Raw genomic sequence first — 19992 nt, forward strand, 5'->3', positions numbered from 1 at the left:
AGTAATTAAAAATTGTTAAATTCTTGCGTTTTGACATCCTAAAGATCCAAGAACAGCAAAAATATATACATATATATTGGCGCAGAAATATCCGCTAAGCTACTATCTCAAAGTTTCGAGCTGGAATGAATAACTTCAACGAGCACAGTGTCTCCAAAACAAAACCGATTTAGAAACAGGCTCCAAAAGACAAGCAGCAGAGATAACTCTCAGTCTGACTAACTAACTCCACTGTACTCCGTTCCCCCTTTCATATAAATTTTTTTACCGCGTCTACAAAATTCTCGAATTGTCTCAAAGACGACAGAACGTCTAGGATTCCAGACCTCGCGAATACCAGCCAGTCTCGAAAACTACCGCGACTGGCAGGACAGAAAGGAAATAGCGATCAGGGCTCACCCGTAACAGTATCACGTGAATTTGATTTCAAAAGTACAACCCTATTATAGTAAATGTCTTTTCAGTATTCTGAGAAATACCGTGAGAAAAAAAAGTAGGCATAAGGCAAATAAAAATATATAGTCTTAAAAAATAATAAGCCAGCATAATTTCTACTGAAATTTTTGTTTCTGTTTGTATTATTTTGTAAATTCACTTTGTCTGGGCTCAAGGGGGATGTTTAAACCCCTAAACCCCCCCCCCTTGCGTACGCCCCTGCCTGGATCAAACTTCAAATTCATTATATTTGCTAAAGATGAGCATACTGGTCAGTGTATTTTTTTTTTTAAAAAATGCAGTTGATTTTCTACTGCTAAGATGAAAATTTGATGACTCAAGAAAAATTAATACGACTAATAGAGAGCCTCCATAACAGAAAAAAATTAAAAACTAGTTAAAAACTTTAACAGGATTATTGAAAATTTTAAAATTAACCTTCGATCAGCTTTTTTGACAATTAATAAAACTATATCTCTAACCAAAATTCCTAAAATAAAACAATTATAAAGAAAATTAAAATAGTTTATGGGAAAATACAATAAATATCTTGATTCACTCTCTTTTTCGATGCACATTTTTAAAGTTAAAAATTAATAAATATTGAGTCAAAAACAATTATCTTAAATATAGACAAAAATAACTAAGAAATTTTAACATAAAATTTTTTTTTATTCAAAAATAATAACATTTTATTCGTGTGAATAAGTAATATCACATAAAAACAACAAGATTTCACAGGTATATTCTTGGTGGATGGGAAATTAAGTAATCGATTTCAAATGTATAAAAATAAATTGATGTCCAAAAATGAATTAAAATGTTCCCTTTAAGTAAGCTCAACAGTCAGATGCAAAGATTAACGACCTTGAAGAGCTTTCTTAGCTCGTTCTTTAGTCATTACCTTTTTCACTACGATACTAAAATAAAAAATAATAAGAGGAATGAGAATAAAGGAACAATAAAACTGAAAAATTCATCATTTTTGTATAATAAAATTTGTTAATATTAAATTATTTATTTTACATCAAAATAGCTTTAATGATACATATCATTCAAAAAATAAGAAATCTAATTACAAAAATAAAATATGCTTAAAAAACTGTATTTTTAAAGTAGAATAAGAAGGAAAAAAATTGATTCTTGTCTCAATTTGAAAGAAAAATGTAGGACACCTTTCTAATCTGAAACATGGGAGAATTATAAGGGGTAATTGAAGTTTGTCAATAAAGTGTTGAGCCCCACGTGTTTCATTTTAGGTGTGAAAAAATATTTTCTACAATTTAGCTTACTTGAAAAAGGTAAAATTTAAATTAGTTTTTTATTTTATCAATTTCTTAATTTCAATTTTGTGCCTGTTTGAATAACAGAGAAAAGCTGAAAATTTAGAGACGACAAATTATTTAGTGATAAACTCTGCTAAAAGCAATCATGTAATGATTGAAACTTGATTCATCAGAGAGATCCAGTAAAAGTTTGAGCACTCTATCTAGTCAAAATGTGAACAAAATTTCGATTCTAAGATTTGACAAAAGTAAACACAAAAAATTAATTGCTAAAGCTACATAAAAACATTTTTATCCTATTATTTTTACTATAATTTATCTTTTTAAACAAATTTTTAATTTAAAAAAAAAGTACATTTGACAACCAAATTGATACTGAAAAATCTGAAGGAAAAAAAAGAATGAATTGCCCTAAAAAAGATAAAACAGACATATATGACAGAAACTAAAGTATAGCCTTTCTTGATAAAAACAACATTTTATACAAAAAGATATTCAAATTTCTACAAGGATGATTCTTACTAGAATTAGTAAAAGCACTGGTCTGCCTTCAGATAAAAAATAAAAAAAAACAATTTATTAAAAATAATCATTGCATCAATTTAGTAGCAAGATAATATTTTTAAGAAAAATTCTTCAAGTATGTTTCATATGGAGAGATGACAACCTTTTAAATCTACAAACATTCAACACTTTTTTTCTTCAGTGTTATTTCACAATAAGAAAACCTCTGGATGAATAAACTGTTTTGAGTTGTATTTTTCTCTGCATAAAAAAAAACTAGCCTCCCCCATGTTATTAGGTAAGAAAATAGTTTCATAACAGAGAAAAATTATCCCAAATTAGCCTATTTAGAAAAACACCAGATTAAGCTCGTTTGACTGAATTGTACCAAAAAAGGAAATAATTATTCCTTGATCAATGATTTTACAGAGATAACAATCTTATAAATATTAGAAAATTCAGTTTAGCACATTTTCAATCAACTATTGTCTTTGGGACAAATTATGACCCAAAAAGAAAAAAAATCAGAACTTAAGTACTGTGACCTTATTGTAGAAAACTCAGAAAAATCATATTTAAAAAATGTTTGGTTTGCTATATTTTACAAAGCGTTTGTAACTAAATTTAATTATCCTACAAAAAAACTATTTCTAATATTTTATAACAAAAATAGCAAAGTTCGAAATATTATGTATAAATCAACCTACTTTCTGTAAAAGGATGGTATATATTGTGCAATGTAGAGGGATGTTAAAAAAGGTTGGTAGGTTATCCAACATTCATCCACTTTGTTTGCAATTGCTGTAAGCATAAGCTCACTGCAGCGCTCTGTGTCCATTTTTTTGTCGGTAGGCTTTCGCACCTCATGATGTACCTAGAAAAAATAACGCTCAATCACAATCTGAATCAATTCAAAATTTATTTTTGTGAATATGAGTAAAATCAACAAATAACAAAAAGAAAACATACATTTTTACTAAGTATCAGTTCAGAGAGATAATTCAAAACATTTTTTAGCACTGTGATATTAGTTTGATATTAGATCTTGAAGTATTATCAACAATAGGGGAGGAACTAATGAAGGTATACCAAATTGATTAAACAAAATATATTTTCAATTTTAAATGAATTATTAAAATATAAAAACAATAGAATTTCAAAAAAATTACAATTTTCCATGGCAATGTAAAATCTGTCCTTTATGGATTAGAAACATGGCACTGCAATAAAAATAATGTCAAATAACATAACATCAAAAACTTTTGATGGAGGATCTTGAGTGTAAAGAGGTTCAATATAATAAATAACAAAGAAATTCTTAAAACTGCAAAGTAGAAACCAACTTAACCTAAAATTAAGAAATGGAAAAAGATTATTCATGTTCTCCATACATCCGAAAAGTTTAAAGTAAAACAAGTTTAGAATTAGAACACTCCAGGAGGAAAGAAAAAGAGGAAGGCTAAAAATGACTTTGCTACTAATTAGTAAAAGAATTCAAAATATTAAATTCGAAATTGACAAAACTATCTTTGAAAGAAATGTGCCCAAAAGCAGCAGAATTTTCAAAAGAAAGAATAGTTAAAGCAATAAAGAAAACAATGGAAATAAAAATATGACCACCAAATCCGACGTCTTCAGGGGGTACCGACCTCAGAAGCCCTAAAACAAAACCTTTTCTATTGAGAGAGAGGACATATGCCAAAATTAACTCTCTCAGTACCCCGAAGGTTTTGTAGAAGTCCAAGAAAAAATACATGAAATACATAAAACCAAATCAGAAAAGAAATTTCAACAAAATCTTGAGAAAATAAAAACTCACATTAAACCGGTCAAACAGCGATTTCGCAAACAAACTAAATGTAAAGGAAACTCTAAAACAAAAGAAAAGAATAGTAAAAGAAAAGATTACTTTCTTTTCTGATTTGGTTTTATGTATTTCATGTATTTTTTCTTGGACTTCTACAAAACCTTCGGGGTACTGAGAGTTAATTTTGGCATTTGTCCTCTCTCTCTCAAAAGAAAAGGTTTTGTTTTATGGCTTCCGAGGCCAGTACCCCCTGAAGAAGTCTGTTTCGATGGTCATATTTTAATTTCCATTATCTTCTTTATTGCTTTAATTTGAAACTAATAGTACAGTTGCTAACTTTCTATGCTTTTTGAGAAAAATTTCTTTAGTTGTAAAGTTAATGTTTGAATGTATGATTTTTTTGTTTCGTAATTTTGATTTAAAGCTATTTTTCACACCCCCTACATACATGATTTGAAAGTTATAAAAAAATTTAATACATTTTTCACAAAATGAAACATTTCTTACCTTTCCTACTTTTTCAGTAACACATCTCTCAGTCAAACGATATAAAAAAAAATTTATCACACTTTTCACAAAATGAAACATTTCTTACCTTTCCCACTTCTTCAGTAACACGTCTCTCAGCCAGACGTGAAAACACAGGACCGGGACAAGCTAAAGTGACATCTATGTTGTCCTCATGTACTTCTGTCCTTAAAGATTCAAAATATCCCTAAAAATTTATAAATTGCTTTGAATTTATTTCAGATTTCAATCACATTTGCAAAAAAAGAACAATAAATAACACAAATATAAATTCATTATCAGTCAAAAAAGTCAAATTTTATTCGAAAAAAAAGCTATTAAATAATAAAACTATTTAAATCAAGATCTAGAAAAAGCAGTGAAAATTATCATTTTACCATTGTTTTTGGTTATTACTGCTTTTTTTGAAAATAAAAATAATTAATCATGAAAAAATAAATAAAAAACATAAGAAAAAGAATAGGTTTTATTTTACTCCCTTTTTTACATTGAATTGTCTTGTATCAAATTAGTTATTCAATTTTGTGCATTTATATTCTACATACAATAAAATTAAGAGTTTGTGTTTATTCAAACAATTTTGGGGTTCAAAGAAGGATTTTACAAGTATAAAATGCAACATAAGGTAGGTGGTGATCTTAATGACCTAATTATCAGATATTGCCTTCAAATCAGTTCTTGTATCAAAATAGTTATTCAATTTTGTGCATTTATATTCTACATACAATAAAATTAAGAGTTTGTGTTTATTCAAACAATTTTGGGGTTCAAAGAAGGATTTTACAAGTATAAAATGCAACATAAGGTAGGTGGTGATCTTAATGACCTAATCATCAGATATTACCTTCACATCAGTGATGAATTCAATTTAACTAAGGTTTATACCAATATGTAGAGAAGGATTAAGAGGATAGCAAATTCAAAATTATTTTAGCAATTCATTAATTTAAATTGGTATTACTGCATCATTATATGTTACATTAATTTTTATCAGGAACAATGACACTCACATCACTGATGTGTCTACCAAACTAGTTTATTTATTTAAAGAAAAATTGCTGTAAACTTGGCAAAATTTACTTCACCTAAATAATATTATAAAAAATAAACAAAGAAAAATGTCTTTTAATAATAAAAATAAACTTACATGCACTGCATGTTTTGATCCATTGTATGTAGAAGTAAATGGTGTCCCTATTAAGTAAAGTATCAATTTTAATGGCAATGTTTTTCAATTTAAATAAAAATAATAATAATAAAAGAATAAAATTTAAATCCTTAAATGAAAAACCACTTTTGTTAAGTAATTCCAAAAAGAGTTCTGTACAATAGTTTTCAAACAATAATCGAAATATAAATGATGCAGCATTTCAATCAATAAAAACTATTGTACATACTTGAAAATAAGAACTAGTTTTTAAACGAAAGAATGAATTTATTTAAAATAAATAAAAATACATATCACTTATCAAGGCTTATTCATAAGTTTGTTTGTTTTTTACACTTGTTAGAGCTTACACTGCTAAGCTTAATACATAAAACAGTAAAGAAAGTAATAAAAAAAAATTTATCAAGATTTTAAACTTTAAACAAAAATTTCCAATCGATGTTTTATTTTTATAAACTGATATAAAATATTTTCTATTACATGAATAACAATAACTTTATTTATATTGCTTCTTAATAAATGATTATTGATTAAAATCCTCCAATAATAAAACTTGCACTTTTGTTTAATATTTGAATCTAAAATATTTTAATATAAGAAATATTTAACTAAAGAGACATACAAGGGGAAACAAGTGTAAAATTTTTAAAAAACACACTGTCCTATTTTTACAAAATTAGATAATTACTACTACAAATGAAAACTTTATTATAAAAATTTAAGTGTAAAAAAAAAACATCATTGATGCAAGAAAAAAAAAGCTATCATAAAGTTCACATTGATGCAAGAAAAAAAAAGCTATCATAAAGTTCTAAATAAATTTTCTCAAAGCATCATTTTCCTGCTTTCAGATATAATTCAACTAATTCATGTACACATTTCATGTGCTTCCCATTGAACATAGTTTTTTTTAATTGCATTTTAAGATTTTGAAACGTTAAAACTGTAAGTTTAAGGCTTTAGTTTCATTCAATATACTCTCATTTTATAATAAAGTATTACAAAAAAAATAAAAAATTTCAAATTAAATAGAAACTACTTACTAGTTATTTAAGTTGCTTTGTTCAACGAGAATAATTTGGTGTTAAGAATTTTACTGTAATTTTTTGTTGCTAAATATTATAGACATTTTTGCTTTGAAAACATTTTGACACATAAATGGTTTTAAAAGCATGTTTGAAATTATTACTACAATATTATTATAACTAATTTACTACAATATTATTATAACTATCTGTATTAGAATTGACAAAGCCTGAATATGTAGAGCAAAAAAAATTAATAAATTTAAAAATACTTTTTTTAAAAAAAAAATTTAATGATTTATAATTTTTTCAACTTATTCTTTTACACATGTACTTGTAATTACTGAAACATAAAATTAAAAATTTGGGAACTAATATGCAGCCAGAATACCCAGAAAAAAAATCATTTCTAATTTTTTAACAAATCTTTTTGCCCGTGTACTTTACTAAACTAAACTCAGTGGTGTGACAGCCCATAGAGGGTCAAAGCTTACTGTGCCCATCTCAGTTTTCTTGACCTTTGAGCTCCAACGTGCAAGAGCAGATGTTTCGGTTGAGTGGTCAGCCCAACGTGGAACCCCCAGTGTTTAGTTCCCAAGCATGCTTGGTATTAATTTTATCGACAAACTGAAGGGATGAAGTCAACCATGCCCGGCCCATGGATCAAACCAAGGTACTGTGGCACGACAGAGCAAAGCACTACCACTGAGCCACCGGGTGTCCATGTACTTCACTACTGAAATATAAAATTAACATTTTGAAAACGAAACATTTTAAACTTCACTTATTTAAAAAAATCTACAATACTGCTTGTAAAAATTTTAACATATATGCACATAAAATTAATGTTCTTTAAATTATTTTTATAGATATTTAGTACAAATCAAGTAATAAATTACTAGACATAGAAAACAATTATTATCATACCAATTTTACCAGCCATACTACTAGTGTATACTACATGTCCTTTCTTTCGCTCCAAAAAGTGTTTAAGAACCTTTCTTGTGAGATTGACAGTTCCAAATACATTGACATTAAACAAATTCATGTCAACTTTGATGTCAATATCAGCATAACCAGCACTTGAAGAAATCCCAGCATTATTAACTAAGATATCAATCTGAAAAAATTAACATTTATATTAAAATTAACACAATTAATGTGATCTTTAACTGTTTGAGTCCCAAGCAGTGTGGTCACCCCGTTGAGATTTTATGTATAAAAAAAAAAGAAGTACATTTCGAGCATTGTGGACAACTGACGGTAAGTTGCCAATTGTTGAAGTCGCACACTCAGATTTACTGAAGCAAGTGCACCACACAACTCGTTTTAATGTAAATAGTAGATTTTACAATAGGTAGAATAATACTATAACAATGCAATAATACATTACAAAATAAAAATTTCACTGCTAGCACTATCACTATTCACTGAAATACTCGAAATGAGTGTCTTTTGCACTTTACAGGAACAATGTAGTCGTCAATAATATGATCATATGGGTTTGTAATTATGCTCATAGATTTTCCTTTTGATTCATTCCACTTTTTTTGGGGATACACCAAATTTAAAAAAGTTAAACAGTAAATCTAGATTAATTTTTTACTTACTTTTTGAGTTGCTTCATCTAATCATTTTGAAACACACAATTATTAACAATGAGAAATACTTATGCAATAATACATCCGATAACTTTGCAAACTGCAATAAATGTGCAAAATGAGATGAGAAAAAGGCGTGTTACCTATCAAATACAAGAGGCGCTATTGTTCAAATTGGGATTCATCGATGCAAAATAAACAAAGCGCTATCACGCTGCTTGGTATTTCTTGACATAAAAATAAAACAAGTTCTGCCCCGAGGCTTGGTATTTCTCGACATAAAATACAACAAGCGCTATTTGTTATGATTTAGAGAAAGAGCGGTTGCGCAGTTTGGGATTCTTCGACAGTGTTTTCTCAATACTCAAACAGTTAAATGAGTGGTGAAATTATGCAAGCATATCTCTTTAGTTTAAAATCATTAGACCAAGAATTCATATTAAAATAATCAAGAAGTGCTCTCCTAAGGCTTACAGGAACTATTTGTTCTAAATATATGTAATACATTATAATTTGCAAATTTTATAAAACAATTTTTTTATGAAATTATAACATTTTTTTAAGTGTATCATAATTTGTACATTTTATAAAATATCTATAACATTAAAATTTTCTTAGAAATATGTTAATTTTCTTTTTAAAATATTTAATCATCTTTTTTTACATTTTTTTTTTTAAAGTAAGTTGAAATAGTACATGAGCAACATATTCCTAATCCATGTATATAATGAAAAAATATACAAGTTTCCTTTTCTTTACTGAAATCTAGTAGATTTAGAATTAGTAATGATCAAAGAAAAACAGTAAAAACAAAATGATTGCAAAAATAAATCAGATTAAGTAATACTTGAATAATTTATCTAATTTAAAGAAGGAGTTACTTAAAATCACAAGAACTTTTTCAAACTTATTATTTTAAGTAAAAAAAATTGAGTTTCATGCATCAATAAAACATTTTAGGTTTTCGAATCACCTAACATATAATTTTTACATAAAAAAGCACACAAATCTTTTAAAACTACCACGCTTTTTATCACCATTTTTTTATTAAATTACAGTTTCTTATTGCTATATCCAAAGTTTTTTTTTAATGCTAATATTTACAAAAAAAAAGTATATATTTTTTTTAAATTACCATACTTTTTTAACACCAATTTTTAACTAAATTGCTGTTTCCAATAACTCCTACCCAATAACTCCTGTAAGTTGAATTGTATACGTTCCAATTCAACTGTTATTTTAATGTTAATTTAAAAACACATAATTAAAAAAATTTAAACAATTAAACACAATTTAAAAAAAACATAATAAAAAAATACATAAAGAGTACATAATTCTTTTAAAATTACAATACTTTTTTATTACAGATTTTTAATTAAATAACAGTTTCTTATTCCTAAATCCAATGTTGCAAAGAATTTTTTTTCTTCAATTGCTGAATTTTCATTTGCTAAAAATTTTTTTATTTACTTCTTTTTGCTTTAATAATTTACAGATAAAACTAATAAGATGAACATTAGTTAAGTACAACAAAATAATTATAAATTAAAGCAAGAATATTATTTATTTCTGTCATGAAAGTCTTTCTACTTTCTTCAGTGTTATACAATATTGAAACATAACAAGTAATTATAAATTTAGGATCCTTCAGATAAATAAATTAATAAAACCGGATTGGGAAAAAGCTAAAAGTGTCACCTAAAAGTTCGAGCAGCTGAAGAGTACATTATGAGATAAATAATTATCATCACACACTCATGAATAATTTACATAATTAAAAAGTTATAACTTTTAAATAACTAGGCTCTGACCTTCCCAAAATGATCCAGTACTTTTTTAACACATTCATCATGTTCATCAAATTTATCAATTGAAAATGGCACTAACAAAATATCATCTTCAGCACATTTGGACAGTTCTGAAATGTAAATAAGTGCAAATGAATAGATATGTGGAAAATAAAATAGGAAGTTAATTTTTCATAACAGTTAAATTTTTAATCATAGAAGGTTAACTTCCTAAATCTGTTTTCAAATGGAATTGTGGTCATAAAATTTAATTTTAACAGCTGCTAATTTTCAATCATCAACTATTGACTACATAATTTTCTTTATAAGTAAAAATATAATCATTTTTTAATGTGTTATTTAATTTTGGAAGTAATGAGTAAGGAATCCTCCAGTTAAGCAAAATATAATGTAAAACAGTTTTAGCTGCAGTTCAATTAAAAAAAACAATATTAATTTAAATAAATTTAAAAAAATATCAAATTATAATACTAAATACCAAAACGTAGAGAAATTAAATCAAAAATTTAAATACTTTGATAGGTTATTTTTTTTTCCCCTCAAAAGATTTTGCTCAAGCAAAATATGTTTGAAACAAATGTAGTTTAAGGATTTCCTTAACATTTATAGATGTTAGCACATATACAGTTAAATAAGCAATAATACATATTATAAAATTGATTTTTCAACAAAGGAACATGTTTTAATTTTACATTAGTAACATGTTTTAATTTAATTAAATAAAAATAAAATGTGCGATAGTTGAAATGTTTTTTAATTCAAAACTATTAAACACATATTCTTTGTATTAATTTTTAAGAAAAATTGACATTGTTCTGATTATACTAAAGAAAATCATTACATTATCAAGTGAAATAGATGCTAAAATATGGCCCTTTTTCAAGAAAGATTGTGCACCACTAGACTAGATAAAATAGGGAATTCTTTATTTTCAAATCAAATCACTCTTACTAATTTTGCAGTGAGGGCTTAAAAATTTTAAACACTTGTTTTGGATTGGAAATTTAATCTAGATTGAATTATAAATTTGGACATTATTCCTAATAGGTATTAAAATAGTATTGCCCATTAAGAAAAACAAAGAGACTTTATTTGGTTATTAATAAGGTTCACACCAGCAATAAAACTTTTGGGGTCCAATAGGACTACCTATGTATTTACTTTAGAAGTCCAAGAACTAAATATGGAAGACAAACTAGAGAAATAAAATCGAACTTCATAATTACATAATTCATGTTATGGTACACATCAAAAATTATTAATTACCACCTATAACACCTTACAAATAATTAGGTTCATTATCCCATAATGATAAGAGATTACTATTTATCAAAATTAAGTAAAATGATATCAGTAAATAAATTTAACATAAATATTAAAATGCTGAGACCAAATAAATAAATAAGGAAAACAAAAAAAGTAAGAGCTCACAAAATATTATAGTACACGAGTGCTGTCAGTACGCCAATGCAAAGCGTAGCATAACATGGCAATTTGAAATATAAACATTTCAATTTTAAAAAAAATTTCTCAATTATTCCATTTGAATAATATGCATTTGAATTCTGTACCACGAGTAGAATAACAAAATTAGAGCAACAATTTTTTTAAAAATGCCTGGAATTAGATGCAAAAGAAAATGAAACTTTATTTCCTTACTATTTTGTTACTTCTAATAATTAAAAATTTCTTACAAATTTGTTGCTTACGCAGATGATTTTAGCGACATTAGTAGAACAATTGCTGACAATTGTCGCCATAGTGGCGTGAATCCTATTCATTCATTATTATGATAGGAAGCCAGTGTAATGAAGGGTTGATAAATTTTAGCCAAGCCAAAAATTAAGCCAAACTTTTTTTACAACCACTTTAATAAGACCACCAAAATAAAAAAAGCAGACTTTTATAGAATAAAATTTTAAAATCTGCGATAAAATTCCACATATTATTCCACAATAATGCATAATATTCCACAATAACAACAATAGTGTGATAGGATGTTTATAGTAACAATTTTGTCCTTTTAAAACAGTTTGAAACATCAGCCTTTAACTTTAAAATTATTAATAATTTTTTTTTTCAAAATTAAAATGCAATGAAAATTTTATAAACTTTAGTGCTTTCAAAATATTTTTTCAGATATTCTTCCTCATAGTTCTCTAATTACTAAACTGTTATGTTATGACTAATAAAAGAAATGACCTTTTAGAAAATTTTATAGATCAATAAAGATTTATTTGAAGTTTATATATTTACCAAGGCAATGTTTTTTCACATTCTGTAGTCGTTCAACATTTACCCCAGATAAAGCAAGCCTTGCATTTCTTTTAATAAAACCATATGCTAAATATTCTCCTATGCCACTAGAAGCTCCTGTTATCCAGACAACTTCTTTTTTGAAGTCTAAAACATTTGGTGCAATGTGAATAATTAGGAAAAAAAATTACAAACATGAAATAAAAAATTTAATTGTAATTTAATGATGTGACTGCTTTTTAAAGGCAACAACAGTTCATAATATTAAAAATAAATACTTTGAGTGAACAAAAAATTTTCAGCAAGCTAATAATTTAATAATTCTTCAATTTTTGTTTGTAATTTACAATTTTTTTTTTTAAAGCTTGATTAACTGTAATTCTGGGTTAGGGGTGTGATCGAATTTTTCAGCTCTGATATCCATTACAAATTTAGTCGCCCAGTTTATGAAAAGATTATAAACAACACAAAAATTAGTCACTCATTCGTAACTGCAATAAAAAAATCACAACATTATTGTTATAATGATAAAATCAGAGACATTTATTGCTGTAATTATTTCTTCACCATAAATTTAGGGTTAATAATTGTAAAATAACAGAATAAAAATAATTAGCAAGTCATAGTTACAGATTATAAAATTTAAAATATTTATTAATGTACCTTATTATTTACTTCAATTAAATATTGATATTCAGGGATAAGAGTAGTCAGAAAGTAAAAAGAAGGAAATCCAAGAATGAATATACAGTCAAACCCCGCTATAGTGAACCTTCAAGGGACCGAAGTGTCGGTTCACTATAACCGGGAGTTCATTATATCCGTTACGCAGGCAATTTAACTAATGGTTCCTTAACTCCTCCCTTTTATTACACATTATTCAAATAAATGACTGAAAAATATTATGTAGCGGCAAAAATGTGTTATTTTTCATTACTCTTCGTCTTGCATACAAAAAAATTAGTAATCTTTAGCTGATGAGCAATCCTCAACGTCAGATATGGAAACACTTCCCAACTCTCAGATAATTTTTCCTGATTTTCTATTATTCCGGTTTTTAAACCTGTCTAACCTGCCATTCGAGCACATAAAAGAAGTCTCATAAAATCGCTTAGCAAATTCATTGACATTTGCCAGATACTGGAAGATTGCGGCTTCTTCGATTGGTGAACCACTTCAGCAATGTTTCTTCATTATCCTTGTGATCTGCTTTTCTCAACTTTTTTCCACCATCTAAATTTTTTAATGAGCAGAAATTATTCATGGCCTATTTTTCCATAGGGTACAAACAGCAGATTTGGATAGTTTATATTCCCTGCAAATATCAGCTTGATTGTATCCACTTTAAATTTTTCTGATTATGCCTATTTTATCATCAGTGGAGAACGTTTTACGTTTACTGCTAGCCATAGTTAAATTTGAGACTCTTGTCTGCAGGATTTAATTTAACTGAACTGAGAGCAAAAAGGAGTTGAAATGAGGGCCTTATCAACACACATTTGTGTCCAACTCTTTGACCAATAATAAATAATTACTCATTCCCTCTGAAAAAATGCATATTGATTACGCTGACACCTTACAGGTGCATCGTCTGCCTCGGTTGGAAACATCTGCTTGGTTTGTTTAAGGATGGGAAATTGAGAGAAAGGAGCAAACACAAAAAAATGCTTTTAGCTACATTCCCCTCTAGAGATGGTTTTGAAAATCGGTATGTGTACTTAATTTGAATTATTACAAAAAAAATTTTTAAAAAATCAGTCGAAGACAGAAAAAAGTTCACTATATCCAACTTCCTCACTTTTTTGGTTCACTATATCCACAAAAAATAACAATATCCGTGTATAGCAAGGCACGGCACCGAACATTTCGTTCACTATATCCGGGAGTTCACTATAAACCATGTTCACTATAGCGGGGTTTGACTGTATATATATATATATATATATACATACAAATTTGACAAAAAAAGTGCAATTTTTGAAGTTGTAAGCCATGTGATAATAAATCCCGATGATTAATTTTAAAATTGTATGAATATGAATCACATGCATGATTTTAAATTGAGAGAATATGAATCCCGAGATGAAGCTTTTAAATCACGTGAATATGAAACTCTATACAGGGGCGGATCCAGAAATTTTTCCTGGGGGGGGGGGTCATAGACTGATTCCCCCTTATATAAATTTTAAAATATTTTATTTCTTTTGTAAACTATTAAAAAAATTATTATTTTCATTTTATTTTTTTCAATTTGGGGGGGGGGGTCATGAACCCTACGACCCCCCCCCGCTTGCTCCGCCCACTGACTATATCGAATTTTAAAAAATGCGAAAATGCAAATCGTAATGCGTAATTTTTAGATCGCGTAAATACGAATCACGATGCATAATTTTTAAATCACGCGAATACAAATCACAATGTCTATTTTTTAAAGCACTTATAAATACGAAAATCGATGTTTGTTATTACAACCGCGAAAATTTTAAACCCGCTTGAAATTTTAAACTTGGATTTTAAACTCGCGTGAATACGAATCGCGATATTGGATTTTTAAATCTCGTAAATAAGAATCAGAATGTACGATATTTAAATCGCCTGAATAAGAATCGCAACGTTCAACTTTTAAATCAGGTAAATACGAAAATCGATGTTTGATAATAAAATCGTGATTTTAAAAATGCATAAATACAAAACGCGATATTGGATTTTTAAATCTCGTAAATAGGAATCATAATGTATGATGTTTAAATAGCGTAAATAAGAATCACAATCCGCAACTTTTAAATCAGGTAAATACGAAAGTCGATGATTGATATTAAAATCGCGTGAATAAGAATCGAGATATTTGCAGAGTCTGGACTTGGGATTTCTTAAAGGCTTGTCTGTATGGCTTTTGTCTAAACATAATAAATAAAAATTTACAAGATTAATTGAATGAGCAAATAAATATTTTCACTGCGAATCCCCCTCCATTTTTTTATTATTTTTCTTTTCGTTTGCTTTCACGCCAAACAACAGGGTCACGACGTTTGAATTGCGAAAATACGAGCTATCGGGCAGACAAATAAAAATACGGAATATCTTATTTTCTGTGTGTAAAAGCGGAGAAAATAGCTAAAATAAGTAAAAATACGGAAGGGTTAGCAGCTAGGACGTAGTTTGAATTTTCTGTTTATCTTAAGTCGTAAATAAATATAATTATTTCATTTCAACGGCTGAATTTTTTTTAAAGAAAAAGAAAATGCGGGATATTTATAAAAAAACTTAACTTTTAGAGAATCGGAGTTTTTGATAAAAAGGCTGAAATTCGAGTAGCAAAAGCGGAAAAATCTCATCCCTGTATAAAGGTCAATCAGTTTAATCCCAAGGAAATGATTTTTAGAAAAACTTCAAAGGGAGGAATGAGGGCTTCAATACTTTCGCTCGGCGGAAAATTAAATTCCTCATAAAATATTTTAACTTGCTCAAAAAAAAAATTTCCGCGGAAAATAGCGGGAAAAATGGAAAAATCTGAAAAAAAGCGGAAATCCGCGAAAGAATCACATCCCTGGATATTGCAACCCATCTTCTAAAAAATTTATCTAATAAAAATATCATGATACCATTATTTTTCTATTTATTTGAGAAAACTACCATTTTTCACACTTTTTTGTTTAATAATTATAAACAGAAATACATAACATATTACACAATATGCAACAAATTATATCGAACATATTATATAATATGAAATAGAAATAAATATTATATGTTTATAAACAGAAATATATAATATTTTGAAAATTAAAATACACTCAAGTTGTCAGTTAAATTAATCTATTGCTTAAATCGAATTAATTATAACTACCGAAACCTCTCGCCAATGCATAATAAGAATGAATCAATGTTAAACTTACCTTTTGGTGGGTAGAACGCATGATAGAATAATAAAGTTAAATCAGCATCCGCAAAGAAAAAAAATATTGTCAAAAATAGAAGGAAAATACCAATTAAAATCGTTATTAAGTCCATCTCGCAAATTACAAAGAATTACAATAACGTAAAATGAAGATGACTTTTGAAGGCTAAGTACTGAAGAAAAAACAAAATTTTTAATTAATAAGCTGTGAAATATGCGTAATCAAACAGGATTTGAGTGGGAGTGGTTACTGATTATCATAATCAGACCGCCCAAACCTGACTCAGCGGATCGCAGAAAAGTCGCTAAAAATGACCAAAACACAACAAAAACGAAATTTTCCATTTGTTACATCTTTGTTTCTACGCATAATAATTTTTCTCGCTTAACCTACACAACATAAATTAAGAGATATTCCTACTGGCAGGTAAAATTTTCTCGCATGCGAATGAGAGCTTGATTGATGAAATACTTTTACTCGCGAAAAACTCACCAATCAGATTCTCATTCGCATGCCTCTGATCGCATCTCTGGATCACCGTTTAGGAAGAATGCGAAGCTAATTGGTGATATATATTCCGCACAGAAAAACTCACCAATCAAATTCTCCTTCTTTTTTGACGATGATCGTAGTTTGTGAGTCGCATGCAGAGTGAATGGCCCTTAAAATCATAGAGTTTTATTGACATAAAATAAATAAAAATTATTAAAGAAATTCATTTTTATTTCGGGTTCTTTTACTAGCTGTTCCCGACATTTCACACCATTGCACTCCGTGGTCTCAGCAGCAAATGATTGTATCCTGCAACCAATATTGGCGATCGAAGTGGGCTGCTGGTGGCGTAGAGCAGAACTCTTTTCCTATGGAAAGTCATAGAGGAAGGAAGTACGTTAATTTCTCTCTTGATTTTCACATAGATTAAAATTTTTTAACTTGAAAAACTATGTGGAACTGAAAACTACATTAAACATATAGTTCTAAAGAAAAGTATCATAGAAATTTTAAAAAATATTTTTATTAAATAAAAAGGAAAAATATTAAGAAAAGGGAAATTATCGTAGTACATTCCTATACAACTGAAAAGAGGAGGAGAGGGAAGGGAGAAGGGCTAAAGGCATGAAACCGGTCTCTCCCCAGATGGCGTATTCGAGTGTTGCGATCACGAATTGATCTAATTTCTAATCTGTACCAATGATAGAATTAAAGCAACTGAGTTCAGTAATCGCTTCATGAGCCTAGAACCTATGTTAAGGTCTTACTTAATCATATCCCGTAATAATCATCTTGCAAATGCATGTTTTTTTCTAAATTTCGTGAAAGAAAGGGAAAAAATATACATTGTCTTCAAATAATAAATTATAGGAATCGAATCATAAGTAGTATAGTATTAGGGAGAAAAAAACCGTTATTGAAATCAAGCGCTGTTGAAATAATCGAATATTTTATCAATATAGCTAATAAAAATAATCAAATAAGTTTATGCATAAGAGGAAAATAAAACCCCCCCCCCCTTTCGTTGAAAAAATAAACCAATACCATCCTTTATAGGATTGACCTCTAAAGCAATTCATTAGACTTTAGCAGTTTTTTTTTCGAGTTCTCGTAAGGATAAAAATGGGAGTTTATCAAGATTTCGCTACATGGAAATTAAGCAAACCATTTCTGATATTATAGAATGTGTTACTATAACAATCAAATTAAAAACTATGTTTTTAGTAGTTAATGTCCATTTTTTTTAAAAATGTACACTGTAATTCTTACATAATTACGATTTTGGATTTTAAAACGGCATAGTTACTTATACGAGTTCAGTTTCCGCTTGTATAATAGTGGTATATTGATACAAACCTGACTGACAAATGTTGACCGACAAAAAATGACCTGACTGATACAAACCTGACTTCCTAACATTACTCAAGGAGTTTAAGCAACTGTACAAATAAAATAAAAATTATTTTTTTCTCGAATTACTATTTGCAACAACAACAAAAAATTTGGATCGTCAAGCCTCTGACCCAAGGAACAATTCAAGAATGTGCTACACTCTGTGTTATTAGTCAAAATGCCATCCTAAAAAATTAATCAGTTGAGAGAATCTCAGGCCATGACCCTTAAAATTGGAAAAACATCAGTGTTGGGAATAGCGGGTCTGTCTACCAGGTAAATGTCCATACATCCCACCAAGTCCTTATTCCAGTTATTGTTAATAATAATAACCACATTGTTTGGCAAAGGTGAAAAAAAATATATCAATGACATTGTCTAGTATTCCCTGCACTGGTATTCAGTTAAAGTTTTTTTCTCCACTGATTCCCTATGTATTTATATATATAGCACAATAAATAAATACAAAAAGGATAAAAAAAAGAAGAAAATTAATAAATATTATATATATATATATAGGGGAGAGGGGGGCACATGTGAACATGGTATGTTTTACCAGTATGATTTGAAATAAAAATTCTCGAAAAATTTTCAATTGATGGCAGTACTAGTCCTACCTCTCTGAAAAACTTTCAGAACAATGAGACATTTTGTTGATCTATTCTGACAATTTCTTTGTATCAGCTGGTGTTGCATATATTATAATCGCTCGCTTCTTCAAGTGAAAGCATAATATAAATCAACTAATAAACTAAAATTAACTATTGCAGATCATTATATGAACATTCAGGTAAGTTTATGACAATTATTCTTCTTTTTTACTCAATTAAAAGTTCTTTATTTTTCAAGTTAGGTTTAAGAAGGATGATGGGGGCACTTGTGAACAAAACATCTGGGGCAGATATGAACAGTTCACAAGTGCCCCTATATAGTATTAAGATTATTATCCTCATGATATTATAAGTTTAAAAAATATGCATGCATTTAAAATTATCATTATTTAATTTTCCATAATTAATTTATTAATTTTTCCTTCAAAAAAAATTTATTTTTTTTATTAAATGGTTGATCGCGCATCACGCATATTAACTGAGAAGATAGAATTGCTAAAGCTAAAAATGAAAAGATAGAAAAAATGAAAAAAAAAGCATGAAAGAGTATTAGAGAAGAAAGAAAAAGGCCCATTACAACACCCGTGGAACATAAAGTTGCAAAAAACCCAATTACGGAAAAATTATTGTACAGCTGAAAAATTATTTTCTTATTGACAGTACTGTTGTACAATTTAAATTCACATAGTAAGCGACAACCCCCTGAGTATAATGCGTATCTATATCTGTTATATTAAAGATTTATTTTCTTTGAAATATGATGATTGCTTTGTGTTTTTAATCTTGTTCATATGTGCCCCCAATAGGGGCACATGTGAACAATTGAAGTCATTTTTCTAAAATATTATAAAGTAAAGAAATATTTTATTGAAAAATCTCAAAAAATTCCACGAGACAAAGAAAAGACTATTTAAACATATGGACTTTTTTACTATGAAAAATTGATGATATTTTTCGAAAAGTGAAGAAATAAAAAAATTTGTTCACATGTGCCCCCCTCTCCCCTACATAAATTCCCAATGTGGGCAAGAAAAGCTTAAAGAGAAGGGTGTTCTAGCTTTTTAGATGATCAGTAATAATTCATTAACTAATAAGTACTCTTTAAAATAAAAATTTAATTTAGTATTGCAAAGATGTTTATCAATTTTCAAGTAAAAACACTTTTTTTTTTTTGTCAAAA

General features: G+C 28.0%; 1 protein-coding gene across 1 annotated transcript; it reads right to left on the minus strand.

Moving 5' to 3' along the window:
* Positions 1 to 1086: 1086 nt before the first annotated feature.
* Positions 1087 to 16807, minus strand: LOC107436323 (dehydrogenase/reductase SDR family member 7). Its single transcript, XM_087153084.1, has 8 exons — positions 16315 to 16807; positions 12419 to 12565; positions 10166 to 10272; positions 7681 to 7873; positions 5708 to 5754; positions 4628 to 4747; positions 2933 to 3099; positions 1087 to 1355 (listed from the first exon to the last, which is right to left on the minus strand). The coding sequence occupies exons 1-8, from the start codon at positions 16427 to 16429 to the stop codon at positions 1295 to 1297; spliced, it is 957 nt and encodes a 318-aa protein (XP_087009210.1). The 5' UTR covers positions 16430 to 16807; the 3' UTR covers positions 1087 to 1294.
* Positions 16808 to 19992: the final 3185 nt, after the last annotated feature.

Source organism: Parasteatoda tepidariorum, chromosome 10 (genome assembly GCF_982258835.1).
Source record: "Parasteatoda tepidariorum strain Cologne lab strain chromosome 10, Ptep-v5.0, whole genome shotgun sequence".
Classification (NCBI taxonomy): domain Eukaryota; kingdom Metazoa; phylum Arthropoda; class Arachnida; order Araneae; family Theridiidae; genus Parasteatoda; species Parasteatoda tepidariorum.